At 54.4% G+C, this 17396-nt stretch overlaps 1 protein-coding gene across 1 annotated transcript in view; it reads left to right on the top strand.

Annotated features, from left to right (window-relative positions):
• SND1 (staphylococcal nuclease and tudor domain containing 1) overlaps positions 1-17169 on the top strand; it is a 103782-nt gene extending 86613 nt beyond the window's left edge. Inside the window, exons 4-10 of the mRNA XM_017896235.1 lie at positions 5930-6071; positions 9310-9433; positions 10286-10355; positions 11530-11643; positions 14058-14261; positions 16408-16452; positions 16564-17169. Coding sequence (XP_017751724.1) covers positions 5930-6071; positions 9310-9433; positions 10286-10355; positions 11530-11643; positions 14058-14261; positions 16408-16452; positions 16564-16629 — 765 coding nt within the window. The 3' untranslated portion in view covers positions 16630-17169. The remainder of the gene's footprint in view (positions 1-5929; positions 6072-9309; positions 9434-10285; positions 10356-11529; positions 11644-14057; positions 14262-16407; positions 16453-16563) is intronic.
• The last annotated feature ends 227 nt before the right edge of the window (positions 17170-17396 follow it).

Here is a 17396-nt window from a genome sequence, read left to right as displayed (position 1 = left end):
CTTCCCAGAGCCAAGGCCCAGACACCTGCCAAAAAGAGTCAGGGGCATTGAGGCCCCAGAAGCACCACATTCTTCACCAGCCCCAAGCAGCTGCCTCCTCATTCAGGGCTTCTCTTCGCCCCTCAGGACTGTCCTCCTGGATCTCTCTGTATCCATTCTTCCCATCCCCTGGGGATTGGGGCAGGCAACCAACCCCTTGGTGGTAGAGGAGAGTGGAGGTAGAAAGACTCCAGGGAAAGGTGGACCACAAACCTAGCACAGATGAAAGGGACGGTCGGTGACCTGGAGGAGGCAGCCACCATGAGACCTCAGAGGAGATTCCCACCTCCTGCTCACATCAAGCCTCCTCCTGCCAGAATGAGGGGGAAGCAGGCAGCCTCAGCTCCTACAGGAAAGGAGTCACATGGCTTCTTCCTGGATTTCCTGCTTGTGACAGCTGAACTTAAGACTGCCACCCCCATGTCCTCTGCCTGCTGCAGGGAGAGTGGGGAGAGGCAGCACTGGGGCCTCCTGTTTAAAGGTTGGCACTTTCACAGAAGAGTTAGCAGCTGGGGGTAGAGCGGCAAGCCCCAGAGTCGAAGGCCCAGAGGCCAAAAGCGTCTTCATCCTGGCCTTGCTTCCTGGCTTTTCAGCAGTGAGCGCGGAAGCCACCTTTTCAGAGCTGGGCAATCCTCTACCCTCTGAGAGTAGAGACCCTAGAGGAACCCAGAGGAGCACAGGGAGGGAACTCTGGCCTGAGATGGAAGGGTGGGTTCCCTGCCAGGGGCTGTGCTGCATTCAGCATCGTTATTTACTGCACAGTGTGTTTGTCTGAAAGAACCCAAGTCACCATTTTGCTGGTGCCACTTGATGATGCTGAGGAGTAATTACCAGTGATTAATTACTTACATGGCCTGTGTGTTTTTATTCTAGTCCAGTTAAAATGCAGTGCACAACTCTCAGTGCTAGGGCCTGCCGCCTCCTGGGTCCCTCTCCTGCAAATCCCGGTCTGCTCATCAAGGATCCTGAGGAACCGAGGCTGGCTTTCTTCCTCCTGGAGGAGCTGTTTCCTAGGAGCAACACTAGCAGAGCTTTGTAACAGCTCTCAGAGTTGGCTGGACCCCGATAAGAGCATCTGGTGGCCGGCTGCAGGACAGTAACCTGAGTATCTGGGGTGTACCCAGCCTTGTCCCACTTGACCCCACAAGGGCTGCCTTACCTGTCAAGAGACAGTGGTTGTGAGATGCTGTTAGCATCAGGATGCATGGATGTTTGTGCCTGTAGGTAACCAAGGAAAGGTAATGCTGAGGGATTTTGTGAGACCAGGAAGTGCAGAAGGCTTTGGGAGTGTGATCATGTGTGCATGCATTCATGAGTGTGTCTGTCTTGGGGAACCTGGTAATGCTGGTTTCCCAGCTACGAGGGCTTAACTGCCTCCCTGCTGAGTGTAATTCCTCCCTGTGCCCTGTGGATGCCTCCTCAGTGAAGAAGGTGATAGGGCCCTCCACTTCCCTGGCAGGAGGTAACCCCCACCTCCTCCTCAACGGCCCTGAATAGACCTGAGGACCAAGGAGGGAACCACAGATGGCAGATGCCTGTCCCCATGCCTTAACCCTACCTCACACATGTGCCCAGCAGGGCCCTGCACAGGGCTAGATTGGCTATCGATTGGCTTTTATTGAGCTTGGCTTCCCTGCTGCAGGCCCAAAGGCCTCCGCCACCTTGGCCCCTCGCCAGCCCCACCCCTGGAGCCTTGCAAGCAGCAATGTTAAACAGGATTTAGAAAGGAAAGACTCCAGCCAACGGATCCTCAGTCCACAGTCCCCATCACCTGCCAAGAGAAGGACCCGGGCATCCCTGAGGATGAAGTGCAGGGAAGAGAGAGGGCCAGGGCGGGGAGAGGACAGGAGAGACAGCCTCCATTCCTGACCTGCCTGGTCTGTGCCTGGCTTGATGGGCTCTTTCCCTCAGGGTGGCCGGAGCAACAGAACACAAGAAGCCCCAGATTATAGAGGGGACCCAAGCAAGACAGGAACTTGCATGGCAGAGCAGCCTAGAGCAGATGAACAGGCAGGAGGGGCCTCCATCCACCCTTCCCAGTCTTGCTCTGTAGCCAGGGCCATTGGGGGTACCAGCAGTGCCCACCATCGGCAGAGCTCCACCCTGGCCTTGGCCTGGAGAGACACTTCCCCCACCTGACCGCAAACCCTGCCATCAGTCAGCTGGGACAGTCTCTCCACAACATTATGCTTAGTAACTGCCTCTCCACGTGCTCAGAGGTGGTCCATGAGCAAGGGCAGACTGTCCTATGGTTGGCTCTCCCAGCATTCCTGGGCCCTGCTGCTTAGGTCAAGCTCAGGACCTCTGCCCAGCTCTTTGGCCATAGAGGCTCTTCCCCAGCTCCTCCATCTTTCAAGAGTCTAGGGTAGAGCCATACAGCACTAATTCTCTGTGTCTGGGTGTATAATTACTATTCCTTCTGGAAAGGATCTTTGAGTTTTCCTCGTCATCTCCCCAGAGGTCCAGGAAGAGGAGCAGCTACAGTGGGGATTCCCAGAAACCAGCTTCTTGTGGGAAATCTGAGCTGTGAGGGCTGAGGATGGCTATGGAAAGTGGCTAGGTCTGGCAGGTGTCTTGCCAGTGAGTGTGTGTCCTCCGTGCACCCCGGCTGTGCAGAAGGGCAGCCCGAGTCAACATGGGCAAGTGCACCCTTGTTCTAAGGATGGGGACAAGGGCAGCCACGCCTTTCCCAGCTGACTGACTCCTTCCCACCAAGGGGCCACCTGGCCAGCCTGCATGTACCAGCTTGCCCATGTGGCTGCAAGTCCCAAGGATCAGCTGCTCACCTCCATCCCCACAGGGAAAGAGGAACCCGTCATAGCTGCACTGCCTGAAGGGCCAAAGGTCAGCCTCTCCTAGAAACAGAGTGCCTTTATCTGAGGAGACAGCTGTCTCTCTCCTACCCTCTAGATGCTTCTTGGCAACCTCGGGTGCCAACCACTTTGTGTAAGGAGACACCTTGCTTCTGCTGTCTTCTCAATTCAGGTGGCAGTTTGCACCGCCCCACCCACCACAAAGTGAGCTGTGGCACCTTGTCACAGGACGGGCCCTAGTGCTGGGGACTGAGGACCATCCTCAAGGCTTTGGTTTGCATCTTCCTTAACCTCACACCTGCTGCCCACCTGAGCCTGCCGGGAAAGAAGCTCCACCCCACACTCCCCAAGGAGGAGACCTGATGCTGTCGCCCAAGGCACTTTTACTTGAGGAGTCTTTAGCATTCTCTGCTTTCACCCTGTCAGTGTGTTCCTAATTCAACAACACTGCTGAGGGGCTGCCTTCCCCCACAGCCAAAGGAGCAGGGTGGGGCTGGGATGGGAGCCCTCAACAGCTCGCAGGCTCAGGGCCCATGGTCCACTCAGGAACCAGCACAGAGTGCCAGTCTCTGTTAACAAGCTCAGTGCTGGGAAAGGAGGGAGCCGGCAGGAAGAGGGAAGGGTCCCTGCGTGGGATGCAGAGGGCATGCTGAGGGATTCGGGACTGCAGGGGTGCCTGCTGGTGAGGATGAGGGGGCAGACTCCTGGGACAGGAGGGCTCCACCCCAGCTCACTTAAGGTCGTGCTGACAGTCTCATCTCTGAGACCGAGCGAGTCCCATTGATCCTCAGAGCTGCAAGGGTCCCAGAAGGGCTGGGAGCCCAGGTGTCAATAGGAGTGGCTGGTTAAGTAGATACCAGTGAACTTCCAGCTTCGGAGGCCCAGGGAGAAAGCCTCAGGCTTATCAGGATATAGGCTTGGCATCGGAAGCATTTATGGCTATCTCCCTCTCCCCACTGCCCCCCACTCCCACCCCTAGCCCTTTCACAGGGAAGCCCACAAGCTAGAGACCCACTTCCCCACATGGGCAGGGAGGCCCTTGAGGGATTAGGGCCTCTGTCCTGACTAGAGGCAAAGCTGTGGATTAAAGTCCTACTGCCTGCCTCCTCCCCTCTGGCCAGCCAGGGCTTGGGGGACTAGAAGCAGCAGCGTGTACAGAGATCTCTGGTGATGGGAACAGGTGTTAAGGTATCTGGAGCCTGGAAGATGAGAAGGGGTCAGGAGCTATTTGGGTAGGAGCCCAGAGCACCAGACCAGGGGCCCACAAGCCCAACCATAGAAGTCACTGCTTGGTGTAGGATGGTAGAAAGCTTGGGCCTGGGAGATGTCTCAGTCATTCCACCATAGCCGCTCCTTCTAGTGGAAGAACCCACACCCACACTCAGGCCGCATTAAAGGCAGAAGTGTGGGGTCTGGGTTGAGCCAAGGTGGTTCCAGAATTCCAGCATTCCTGCCCTTCTGCTGTGTCCTGAAGCTCCTGAGGAATCTGCATTTCAGCTGCGAGAGAAGAAAAGGGGACCCAGAAAAGTTTGACCAAAGTCAAACAGCAAGTTCAAAAACAACAGGGACATGAGGCCTCATCTCCCTCTCCACCCCTCACCAACAAACAGCTTTTTCCTCCTGGTTGATGGTATTTTCTCAGGGATACCTAGTCAATGCCAAATGCCCCTGGAAGAGCTCTAGAGCCAGGCTGCCTATGTTTGAATCCTGATTTCACTACTTCTAGCTGCAAGCCTGTGTACCTCAGTTTTCCCATTTGTAAAACAGGGATAATATCAAGACCTACTCAAAGGGCTGATGTAAGGACTACATGAATTAATATTTGGAGAATGTTTAGAATGGTACCTGGCACCTAATAAGCACATAAGTTTTGGGCAAATACTTTTAGTCATCCTTATTCCTGTGTGTGTCTTTGGGACCCCAAGCGTGATCCAGTCTCTGGACTCTCCCACCTGCCCTTCCTGCTGCTCAGCTGGAAAGCCACCTCCCTCCCCTGCTCTGACAGACCTCACCATTTGGATAATCTTCTGGCTGCAAGATTGGACTTGACACACTGTCACGTCAAATCAGCTTCTGAGCCACTGCAGCCCTGACAGCACAGGGCTTGGGGAAGGAAGGGAGAGAGGGAAGGGTGGAGAGCGCATGGCCCAGCTTCTGGGCTGAGGTCAGAGCAACCTGCTGGAGGTGAGGAGGATGGAGAAAATGCTGAGCAGAAGCATTCTTGGTGAGCTCTTCCCCAGCCTAGGGCTGCGGCTTGGACTGCCTCAGGAGCACCAGGGGCCCTGTGACAACAGGAGGTCCTGCAGAATTCAGAGGTGCCCTGCAGAGGGCCACGGGGAAGGGAGATGGGGAGCCGGAGCAAGAGAGGTGCGGGTGTGAGGAGCCCAGAGCCAAAGAGTTCATGAAAGCAGGGCTCTCACACTTGGACGTGCATGAGATGGCCTGGGAGTCTAGTTTTGCTCTTTTTTACTCTCTCTGGGATGCTCAGAACAGATTGTAATTTGGTGAGCCTGGGGTAGGATCCGGGGCCAGCATTTTTAATAAACTCCCTTGTTGGTTCTGATGCCTGCCTGAATTTGAGAACTGCTAGATGAGAACTTTATTGAGCCCACCTTTCCCCTCCAAGATAGAGGGCTTCAGGGGCTCAGCCTGGTGTGAATCCAGTGCCCCACAGTCACTCACCTGGGGCCGATCCCATTTGCCCGAAACCTCTTTGCCAGTGTCTTTTTTTCTTCTTCTTCTTCTTTTTTTGAGACAGAGTCTTGCACTGTCGCCCAGGCTGGAGTGCAGTGGCATTATCGCGGCTCACTGCAACCCGTGCCTCCTGGGTTCAAGCGATTCTCCTGCCCCAGCCTTCCAAGTAGCTGGGACTACAGGCACCCACCACCACACCCAGCAAATTTTTGTATTTCACCATATTGGCCAGGCTGATCTCGAACTCCTGACCTCGTGATCCACCCGCCTCAGCCTCCCAAAGTGCTGGGATTTCAGGCATGAGCCACCACACCTGGCCTCCCCGTGTCTTTTATGACTTCACTTCCTCACCCTCTTCTTACTTCTGCCGACTGAACATGCAGGTCTGGGCCCACTATGAGGAGCAGCCTGTGGAGGAGGTGATGCCAGTGCTGGAGGAGAAGGAGCGATCCGCCAGCTACAAGCCTGTGTTTGTGACCGAGATCACTGACGACCTGCACTTCTACGTGCAGGATGTGGAGACCGGTGAGTGCTCAGACCGCTGGCTCGTGGTTCCTTGCTTGGTCCAGCTGGTGCTGCCTGGGGGTAGGGGGCCTCTGCCCAGTGGGTGGGAGGAATGCTGCCTAGGCAGTCCAGGAGCCTCCCCTGAAGAGCTCACGTTGCCGCCCCTGTCCCCCTGCCTTGTCCCACTGCTCCTCTGGGCTTGGGGTTATTTCAGGAACCTTCACATGAGCCCTGGCGTGGGCTCAAGCATGGAGGTGCTGCCAGGCAGGTCCTCTGAGAGCAGGTGAGATAACTAGGTTTATCTGGGTGGAGCTCTGAGCCTCTTAGGTGATTGTTTGTTCCCACACACTCCTGACTATGCTGGGCAGGAGGATTTGTAGCCCCCAGAGTGTGTCAGGCATCAGCCAGGCATCGCTCAGCCCCTTTCCCTCTGGGGGAGCAAGGAGTGGTGCTGGGTTTGTCTCTGCTGGGGTTTCTCCTTCTGTAGAGGTTAACATAGCCCTGAGTGATAGCCAGTTTCCATGGAAACAGGCAGCGCTCTAAGGGAAGACATTCCCGGGCAGTCTCTGAAGGACCTTCTCCTCCTTCCGTCCTGAGTGGTGTACACTGTTGCCAGGGTCCCCTGGGCAGAAACCTGGGGTTTCTGGAGGCCAAAGGGCAGGAGAAAGCTCTAGCAGCCCCTGGCTTGACTCCACCTCCACCCGCTTATACTTTCCATCCTGACCTGCCTCTTCTCATGGCCACCCTGTGCAGGGAAACAGTTGAGTTTGGAGCAGAAGGAAAAGCTCTTAGAGCTGCCTCTGGATCCCAGGAAACAAATCATGGTAGGCAGAGGTGGGCAGAGGGAGCTGGAAGTGTCAGTGACACTCAGGCAGTCCCCCAGATGGCAGGACACAGCTCTGCCCAGCCTCCTCAGCCCACCCCAGGCCAACTCCAGCCCCGTCTCAGCCACTTCCCTCTAATGCTATTTCCCAGGCAGCTGCCTTTGTGGCAGTGTCATTTCACCAGGAAAAACTTGACCATTCCTGGCCCTGGGCTGGCTGTGCTTAAAAAGGAAAAACACAAAGGGGAGGGGTAGAGATGGAGCCGATGAGCCTTTGGGATTAGGTTCTCTTGAGGTCAGCCACAGTCCTGCTGAAAGCTGCTCCAGCAGTTGCCTTGGGAATGAAATCGGGCGGTGGCCAGCCTCTAGGGCTGGGTCATGTGACAGGGAAGGAGTCTTGTAGTGGTGGTCTAGGTAGGAACAAGAGCTGTTCCTGGGCAGAGGAACCAGCTAGAATTCACCACCCCGAAATCCCCACCAGTCCCCCAGAGAACTTGAGCAAAAGGATGCAATCACTCCCAGGCAGGCTCCACTCAGCCGCTGGGACCTGCTGGGGAGGACCTGCCTTGACTCAGAACAAGCCCCTGAAGTCTTAGGGAGCAGAAATCTGAAGCAGAAAAGGAGAGAAAAGAGAAAACCATGTGTCCTTGGAATGCTGGAAGAGAAGGGAGTGAGGCCCTTCCTGGCGGGCCACCTGGGGATTTGTGGTGGTCTCCAGAGAGGAAGGCCCCTGCCCTCTGGTGGCTCCGTGGTATCCATGGAGATAAACCTCAGAATCCACAGCCCCCCTCTGCTGAAACCTTTCATCCCCTCTCGGGGGGCATCCTCTTGCCCTGTCTCCCTTCTTTCAATTAAAGTCTGTCTTCGAGAAGGATCTGACAAAAACATTGCCATTAGCTGCAAATGACCAGTGAGTCTCTGTAAGGACCTCCCAGAGGGCTTTGCCTGTTGGCAGGAGGCAAAATCCTGCTTCTGTTGCCTTGGAGCAAAAAAATGAAAGTAGACCAAGTTAGGGAGGAAGCTGTCTGTCAAGGCTTCTTAATCCCTGGAATTTCACTGTCTGTGGTAGGAACACTGTCTAAAGAGAATTATAGAGGGCTGACCACTGGGTAGGGGGAGGGGCAGCTGCTACCTTCAGGCCTCTGTCCTGTGGATGCAGGACCAGTGGCCTCTGCAGCAGCCTAAGAGTGGACACACATCCCTGCATGCTTATGCAGAGTTTATTTTCAATGCAGCTGAATTATTAAGCACCTTGCATGCATTGGGGATTCTACCAGGCCTCGCGTGAGTAAACAGAAAGAAGTGAGCTATGGTCTATGCCCTGAAGGAGCTCACAGTGTAATAGCAGGTAACTTGTAAGGCTGACTGTGGCAAGTGTAACAACAGACATATGTTGCGCCCTCCTTGCAGCACTGCCTTGGGCCCTGAAGATAAAGAGAGGACTCCCACACTTAGACTACACATCCACAGTCACCCTCCTTGCTTCTGAGAGGAAAGGGGCAAAAAGGGTCTGAGACAGAGCTAGAATCAGGGCCAGAGGGGACATAAAAAGGGAAGCCACAGGGGGCTGATGCCTCCCAGAGTCAGGGTGGGAGGATTCTTTAAGGAGCCAGGGAGAGAAACTGAGTAGGCCCTAAGTGTTGCCAAAACAGGCAAAAGCAGTAGGACTGCTGACCCAAGGTCAGAGTGCTTAGGGAAAGACAAGGTAGGGAATCCCTCCTCCAGTGGATCAGGGGCCCTGAGTAGCGGGGTGGGACAGTAGAGCCCCAGCCCGGCAGCACTGGAAGTCCTGTTCAGCATGTATCTTGCAGGGTGACAAGGGTCAGAGTGGCCAAGTTTGAATAATACTGAGGCTCTAGGCCCTGATCCAAGAATTCCTCCCCCATCTTCCATGGCTTCAATTCCGGGGCCTTTTCCACAGTGGTGTGGGCCCCATCCTTCATCCCTACTTTTGCCCCCTGGGAGGCAGTGGACAGTGGCTTCTGTCAGTTACCACCTCTGTGACCCAGGCCAGGAGCTGGCCTTGTAGAAATGCAGTACAGGTTGGCCAGCCCTCACCCTGGAGGAGGCTGTTTGGCATTGTCCTTGCTCCCTGTCTTCTTGCTTTCTCCACCTCCTTAATCAAAGCTCAGGCACATCCCAAGGGCTCCCACACCCTGGGCCAGCAGACTGAAGAGCTGAGATGGCAAGGCTGTGTGTGCCTTTAAGGCCCAACGTGTCAGCAAGTCACCAATGCCACTTCTGAAGGCAGATGGCATGAAACCTCTGGAGTGAGGACCAAGAGGGCTTCCCCGCATGGGTTGGGGACAGAGCCAGTGCTGCAGTGCCTCCCAGAATTTCACATTGAGCTCCCTCCCCAACCCCTCCCAGAAAAACTCTCCAGAGGCTTCGAGGAACCCAGCACCCAGGTCTCACTGCACTCTTCCTCCCTGGCAGGCACCCAGTTGGAGAAGCTGATGGAGAACATGCGCAATGACATTGCCAGCCACCCCCCTGTAGAGGGCTCCTATGCACCCCGCAGGGGAGAGTTCTGCATTGCCAAATTTGTAGATGGAGAATGGTAAGCCACTTGGAAAAGCAAGGCAGAGTCTTGAGCAGGAACGATAGCAAGGCTGTCCTCAGGCCCTGGGCGTTGCCTTAGCAGTCTGGTTTCCCCAGCTGGTTAATGATGGCCCCCAGCAACTCTCCTGAGTGTCCCTCTTCATTGCCCACAGCCCATTTGGGGCCTCGCTCTGGCCTGTGCACCCCCTGCCAGACAGAAGTGGCGCCTTCCTTCTCTCCTGGGGGATTCCAGAGTGGGAGCCCTGGCTGGCTGGCTGGCTGGCTGGCCGGGCTGTCCAGCACACCCCTCACCTCACCCAGGAAGAATGATGTTACACGGGGCTGAGGTAGAGGCTGGGCCATGGTAAGCCCATACCAGCTGCCTGACCCTCCTCCCCGGCTGTCTAGGACATGAGCAGCAGTGCTCACAGGCCAGAAGAAGGTCGCTGATGTGTAATCTACCAACGGAGGGCCCACGGCCTTCCCAGGGTGACGAAGTGACTTGGATGTGTTCCCTGCTGCGGCCTCCCAGACAGATCTGCTGGCTAATTACAGCTGCTGTTTAGTGCTCTGGGTTTAAACAGCAGACATCAATCTAGTCATTAGTCTTGTTGCTTTATGCCCCAAGGACACATTAATCTGCTCCACATGCTCCTTTCTCCCTCTTCTGCTCCCGGCTATGCTCTGATTCCATTAGGTGGTGGCCACAGTGCCCGAGGCTGGGCCTAGATGGAGTGCAGTAACTGTCCCCTGTGACACCCGTTGAACCCGGGCAGGAAAATGCTGTGCCCCTGCCCCACCATTGCTGAGGCTCTGGGAGCCCAGATTCCTCAGGGCTGTCTCTTGAGCTCTGCCCATGATGCCATTGCAGGTACCGTGCCCGAGTAGAGAAAGTCGAGTCTCCTGCCAAAGTACATGTCTTCTACATTGACTACGGCAATGTGAGTGTTGGGGACCAGGGTGTTGGGGGGGCTATCAAACAGCAGCCCCCGGGTCAAATCTGTCTGATCTCTCCAAGGTCCTTCCAAGCTTACCAATAAAACAATGAGCATTGGGGCATCTCTGCTGTGCGTGTAACAGGCCAGGCCCCCTGAGTGACGTAGCAAAACTGGGGTCTATGACCAGTGGCTGCAAACACTGATAGGTCCCACGTCCAGACCCCACAGATGAGTGTCCAGCCACACCCACAGTTCCTCTTCTGCCTGAGGTCTCTGCAGAATGGGGGCAGGGCCTTTGTAGCACTTGGAGGGCCTTTACACCCACAGTTCCTGGTATTCAAGCCAAACTGGGTGTTTGTTCCATGCGCTAATCCCCAGCACATCCCCAAACTCAGGCTTGCTGGGAAGGGACAGTCACAAGGTGACAGTGACTGGCACCCTTGGGAGAAGAGTCTCTCCAGCTGCCCCTGGGAGTCTACTGACAACTCCTGGGAGATTATCTTTAGGAACAGCAGCAAGCTGGTGAGAAAGCTGTCGTTCAGGAGGGTCAGGAGGGTGATGCTCCTGAGTCATGACTCCGCTTGTCTGCATTCCTCCCATACCTTCCTCAAGGGCTAAGACTGAGGATCTGTTAATAGAGATCCCCGAGCTGGGCCATGCTCCCAACCCATCTCCTGGGAATACACAAAGGAAGAGGTCCTGCCAGACGAGGGCGAACCGAGATGCCTGGGCCAGAACCACAGGCAGGCCCAGTGACCACGGGGATACTTGTCTTGGTGTGCTCCCCTAGCCAGCAGCTGGAGCACCCCCTGGCCTGTGGGAACGTAGTCAGGGAACCCATGTCACAGACAGAAGGGCATTGGGAGGAAATGGAAAAGCGATTAGAGTCCAGTTATACTGTGATTGTTTTCATGGGAACCACTAGGTGTGCCAGCACCAGGCCCAGAGTGAGGGTGTGAGCCACAGCTCTCCATCTACTGCTGGACCCGCAGGGCACGTTCTCCCCAGGCTTCACCCACTGGGGAGCCTTTGTACGTGGCAAAGTGGAACCAAGTCATGGGATGAACAGGGTGGCCCAGAGTTAGCATTCCCAGAGGCCTGGCCACAGAGAGCTGTTCTGTAAGAGAGCAAGGGGGCAGCGAGTATGTGACATGTTGGCCTGCTGCTTTCTCTGCAGAGAGAGGTCCTGCCATCCACCCGCCTGGGAACCCTACCACCTGCCTTCAGCACTCGGGTGCTGCCAGCTCAAGCCACGGAGTATGCCTTCGCCTTCATCCAGGTGCCCCAAGATGTAAGTCTGGAGTCTTCCTCCTTCCAAAGGGTACTGTCCACTGACACTCAGCCGCTGCTGCAGCCCTCATGGGCTGACAGGAGAAGATGGAAACTATGACGGTCTCTTAGTAATAGGACTCAAGAGATGCGAAGTTGAGGAAGATGCTACCGAGGCAGTAGTATTAGAGCATTCCAGCTAGTTCATAGAAGCAGGTAGGCCAGGGTGCGTTTGGACAAAGACTAGACCACCACAGCTGGATCCCAGGTGGCTTTTGGGCAGTGGCAGGAGATGATCGGGCAGTGGCAGGAGGTGAGATGGGAAAGGCCTTGATGTCGTGGGCTTGTCTACCCTGGCAAGGAGTTTATTCTTTGTGCTGTATAGGCAGGAGGAATGTGGCACCGTTTCTAGGAGAAGTGTGACATGCTCCAAAATGTTTCTGAAAGTTAGTTCTGATGGCACAGTGAACAGAGGGACTAGAAGGAATGGGTGGGAGACAATCATAACAGTCCAGGCTAGAGACGAAGGTGGCGCTGGGTTTCTTATGTGTGGATATGTTGCTGTTGGCCAAGGAGAATGAGAAGGAGCAAATTTGGGCAGTGGGACCTCCAGGCAGACTTAGAGTTTTCAGTTGGGGAGTGAGATGAGACCTGGAATGTATGGGTCTGTGTAGTTAAAACCGTGGTGGTGTACAAGATTGCCCAGATTGAGTATGTGGAAGGTGTGATGGGGAGGAGAGAGAGTATTAGGAAGTGCTGGGGTCCTGCCATCTGAGAACAGGAGCCCAGAGGCAGCATGTGCAGCCAGAGAGGAGAGAACCCATGCTGTGGGTCGTGGATCCCCTCTATCCCCAGAAACAGAAAGCCAGTCTGCAATGTCCAGATCCCCCGGGAGCTCAGGCAGGTTGAGGCTTCCCAGGGGCTGCCCTTGGCTTTAGCTTTGAGAAGGTGCCTGGTACCTGGAGTGAGAGCTACATGAACACCATGGTTGGCACTGTCACCAGATAAAAGGTGCAAATGAAGAATAAGCACATTTACTCTCCACCTTTTCACAAAGTTGCTGAAGGGCAGGAGAGAAGCAACAGAAAATGCTGAAGGCAAGTATCACAAAACAGGTCGGTGAAGACAGACATGTGGAGTCAGGTGCAGTGGCTCGCAACTGCAATTCCAGCCTAGGAGGCGAAGCAGGGAAGATTGCTTGAGGCCAGAAGTTCAAAACCAGCCTGGGCAACATAGTAAGACCCTGTCTCTTTAAAAAAAAAAAAAAAAAAATTAACTTGGTGTGGTGGCACACGCCTGTAGTCCCAACTATTCAGGAGACTGCAGTGAGAGGATCCCTAGAGCCCACAAGTTCAAGGTTGCAGTGAGATGATGGCACCACTGCACTCTGGCCAGTCCCTATCTCCTTTTTTTTTTTTTTTTTTTTTTTTTGAGATGAAGTCTTGCTTTGTCTCCCAGGCTGGAGTGCAGTGGCACAATCTCGGCTCACTGCAACCTCTGCCTCCCAAGTTCAAGCGATTCTCCCACCTCAGCCTTCTGAGTAGCTGGGATTACAGGTGCCCGCCACCACATCCAGCTAATTTTTGTATTTTCAGTAGAGACAGGGTTTCACCATGTTGGCCAGGCTGGTCTTGAACTCCTGACCTCAGGTGATCCACCCACCTTGGCCTTCCAAAGTGCTGGGATTACAGCGTGAGCCATCACACCTGGCCTAGTCCCTGTCTCTTTTTAAAAAAAAAAAAAAAAGACGGAGACAGAGGATGTCATGGACTTAGTGCACTGGAGCAAGGTCCTGCAGGAGATAGGAAGTGAGAGGACACCAAGTGTAAGTGAGCTTTGAGTGGGAAGAAGTCACTTTTCCTTGGAGACACAGGGCAGGCAGGTAGGAGCACAGGGTAGGAAAGAAAGGGGTCACTTGCAGATAGTCTCTGGCTAAGGGCAAGGAAAAGAAAAGAAAAGGGGAAGACTTCCTATCCAGAGCCTGTTTCTACCTCACCAGGGTTCTTTCTGTTTTGTTTTGAGGCTGAGTCTCACTCTGTCACCCAGGCTGGAGTGCAATGGTGCAATCTCGGCTCACTGCAGCCTCCGCCTTCTAAGTTCAAGCGATTCTCATGCCTCAGTTTCCTGAGTAGCTGGGATTACAGGTATGCGCCACCACGCCCAGCTAATTTTTGTGTTTTTGGTAGAGATGGGGTTTCACTGTGTTGGCCAGGCTGGTCTTGAACTCCTGGCCTCAAGGGGTCCACCCACCTCAGCCTCCCAAAGTGCTGGGATTACAGGCATGAGCCACTGTGCCTGGCCAGCCTCACTAGGGTTCTCTGGGGAGTGAATTACGGGCCCCTGCTAGCCAGACTTTCTTGGGAGTCCATGGACAGGAGCTGGGGCCCAAGTGGTTGTTCTCTGGCTTGCTCTGACCTGAGTATGTCTCTGCTCCAGGATGATGCCCGCACGGACGCCGTGGACAGCGTGGTTCGGGATATCCAGAACACTCAGTGCCTGCTCAACGTGGAACACCTGAGCTCCGGCTGCCCCCATGTCACCCTGCAGTTTGCAGATTCCAAGGGCGATGTGGGGCTGGGCTTGGTGAAGGAGGGGCTGGTCATGGTGGAGGTGCGCAAGGAGAAACAGTTCCAGAAAGTGGTACGTGATGTGGAGAGGCGGCCCCAGCATTGCGCCACCACCCTCACAGAGAAGGGGACTGTTCCACAAGCCAGGAAGGGAGCAGGGAATCCACCATCCTGCTGTTCCTGCTGGGGAAAGATAATGGATTTGGGTTTGTTGGGGTTTTTTTGTTTTGTTTTAAAGTTAATTACATCCCAAATTAATTGGCTGCGGGTTTGGCTGAGAATGCAGCTGCAAACTAGAGCGGAAAGCTTCCCTCCCCATGTACACCCAGGTGACAGGCGAGAAAGCTTTGCCAGGGGCGATGTGGAGAGGGTCAAGGCCTGTCCTTCCCGCTCTCCCAGTCGCACTCTCCAACAGACAACTTCCAAGGCAATAACCAACTCCTAATACCCAGTGCCACCCTGAGCCAGAGCTGTCGAGGAGGCAGCACCAAAGGGCCCAGAAGGACTCTGCCACACAACCCTCCGGCTGTTTGGAAAGCCCTGTGAACTTGGAGTCCTGCCTCCACCATTCTGAGAGGAGAAGCCAGCCTCCTGAGCCCCATCTCCCTGCTCATGAAGTGAGGGGAACACTAGCTGCCTTGCCACTTCTCAAGGCTGATCATGACAATCAGTGCGCTCATACCTGGGAAATAGCTTGCACTGCGCAGCCATTGGTGATTAGCTTTGGGCTCTGGATACAAGGCAGCCCCTTCCACCCAACCTTATACATTTCTGAGTCCCTCTCTACCCTCTCACCAAGCAGCCCCTGAGGCCCTATTGCAGACCAGCCCTGCTTCCCAGCTGGGCTGAATCAGTGACCCATCCAAGAGGACCAGACTGAGGGAAGCTCGGCCCCCCACAGAGCTGCTGTCTCCCAGCAGAAAGTGATGAGAGGGCAGCAGGATGTGGCCAGCATCTCCCTGTGTTCCCTCAGAGACAGGGGCAAGAAAGGCATGGCATGAAAACCAGACACTCCTCCTCTTCATCTTGCTTCCATTTGCCCACTGCTCTCCCTTCTCCCAGCCCTCCTGGCCTTTCCTCTCTTCCTCAAGCACCGCAGGCCCATATAATGTGTTGGTGACTATGCAGGCTGATGACACACTGGAACAGGACACCCCTGTGGATTGCCACTGTGTCTCAAGAGAAGCCCAACCCCTAGGCCCCTCTGGATAGACCCCCACTTTCCTTAGGAGTTGGCTCCTAGGAGGTCAGCTTCAGCCTCCCTATAGAATTGGAGATCTTAATGTACCGCATATGAAACTGCCCATAATGCCTCTGCTATGTAGAAAATTCCTTCTGCCGCAGTCCCTGAGATAAACACAGAACATGGGTTCATTTATTTATTCATTCTCTCAGCAGACATTTATTGAGGGCCTATGGTATATCAGTGAGTAAGAGACAGCACCCCTGCCCTGAGGAGCTTACATTCAAGCATGAGGAGACAACAATTACAATGAACATAATAAGTAAATTAAATAGGATATTAGAAGATGGTAACTGCAGTGAAAAAAGAGAGAGAAGTGGAATCCAGGGAGTCAGGAATGGGAGGGGAAGGTTGTATTTGTATTGTTCTTGTTTGGTTTGCTTTCTTTTGAGACCGGGTCTGGAGTATAGTGGCGCAGTGCCGGAATCACGGCTCACTGCAGCCTTCAACTCCCTGGCTCAAGTGATCCTCCCACCTCAGCCTGCCAAGTAACTGAGACTACTAGCAGGCATGCATGCCTGGCTAAATTTTTTCATTTTTTTATAGAGATAGGGTCAGCCTGGTCTTGAACTCCTGGGCTCAAGTGATCCTCCTGCCTTGGCCTCCCAAAGTGCTGCAATTATAGGCGAGAGCCACCACACCTGGCCTAGGTTGTAATTTTAAATGGGGTTGCCCGAGACCTCATTAAGAAGGAGATACTTTACCACAGACCTGAAGCAGGTGGGAGAAGTAGCCAGGAGCACGTGACCAGAGGAGCGCTCCAGGCAGACAGAAGAGCTAGTGCAAAGAGTTAAGGGAATAAGCCAGGAGACTAATATGATTGTGTTTTGCGTTTTACTCTGAGGGAACTAGGCTCCATTGAACGGGCTTGAGCAAGGGACAGCTGTGGCCCTGACCTGAGCATTCTGCAGGGTCCTGCTGGCTGATCATTTGAGGGCACCCCGTGACCACTCCCTTTCCTCTCTCGTCCCTCCAGATCACAGAATACCTGAATGCCCAGGAGTCAGCCAAGAGCGCCAGGGTGAGTTCTTGCCTTGGGAGCCCTGAGAGGGCACTGAGTTGAGGGGTTTGGCCCTCTGAGTTCCAGTGGGTCCCATATCCCTGAAGAGCTATTTTCTGTTCTTTATTACAGCTGAATCTGTGGCGCTATGGAGACTTTCGAGCTGATGATGCAGACGAATTTGGCTACAGCCGCTAAGGAGGGGATCGGGTTTGGCCCCCAGCACCGCTCACGCCATTCCCTCTTCCTCTGCCGGGAGGGCGTTTTCAACTCCAAACCCCAGACAGGGGTTGTAGATTGGGTCCAGCTTTGCTTCAGTGTGTGGAAATGTCTTGTAGGGTGGCATTGGGTCTGGCGGGGGGGTGGACCCCAAGGCTTTCTGGGGCAGACCCTTGTCCTCTGTGATGATGGGCACTGCTATCCACAGTCTCTCCCAGTTGGTTTTATTTGGAGGTTTGTGGTTTTTTTAAAAAAGTCCTCAAATCAGGAAGGAACATCAAAGACTGTGTCCTAGTGGAGGGAGTAATCCTAACACCCAGGCCGACTGCCAGCTGGCACCTGCCTCTATCCCAGACTGCCTTCCTCCCAGCTCTCTGTCCAACTGTTGATTATGTGATTTTTCTGATACATGCATATTCTAAAATGCCAGTGTGTTCACATCTTTGCCCTGGCCAGCCCATTCTGTATTTAAAGCTTTTGAGGCCCAATAAAATAGTACGTGCTGTCTGCAGCCCTTATTGGTCACAGTGTGGTCCAGAGCATGGAGTCTTGGCGGCTTCAGCCAGGAGGAGACCTGGACACTTGAATGACCCCCAAGATAGTCATCCAAATGCCTGGACATTCTCCCTAAAAATAGAGCCAGCTGGGGAAAGCAAGGCAGATCTTCAGAGTCTGAGCAAGCAACTGCTGGCCCCAGTAGGCACCGCTTGGCACCGTGGCCCTCATGCAGGAGGCTACAGGTCTTT

Source organism: Rhinopithecus bieti, unplaced genomic scaffold (genome assembly GCF_001698545.2).
Source record: "Rhinopithecus bieti isolate Rb0 unplaced genomic scaffold, ASM169854v2 scaffold_26131, whole genome shotgun sequence".
In the NCBI taxonomy this organism is placed as follows: Eukaryota; Metazoa; Chordata; class Mammalia; order Primates; family Cercopithecidae; genus Rhinopithecus; species Rhinopithecus bieti.
The sequence above is the reverse complement of the archived record's forward strand: the minus strand, read 5'-3'. Positions and strand labels throughout refer to the sequence as shown.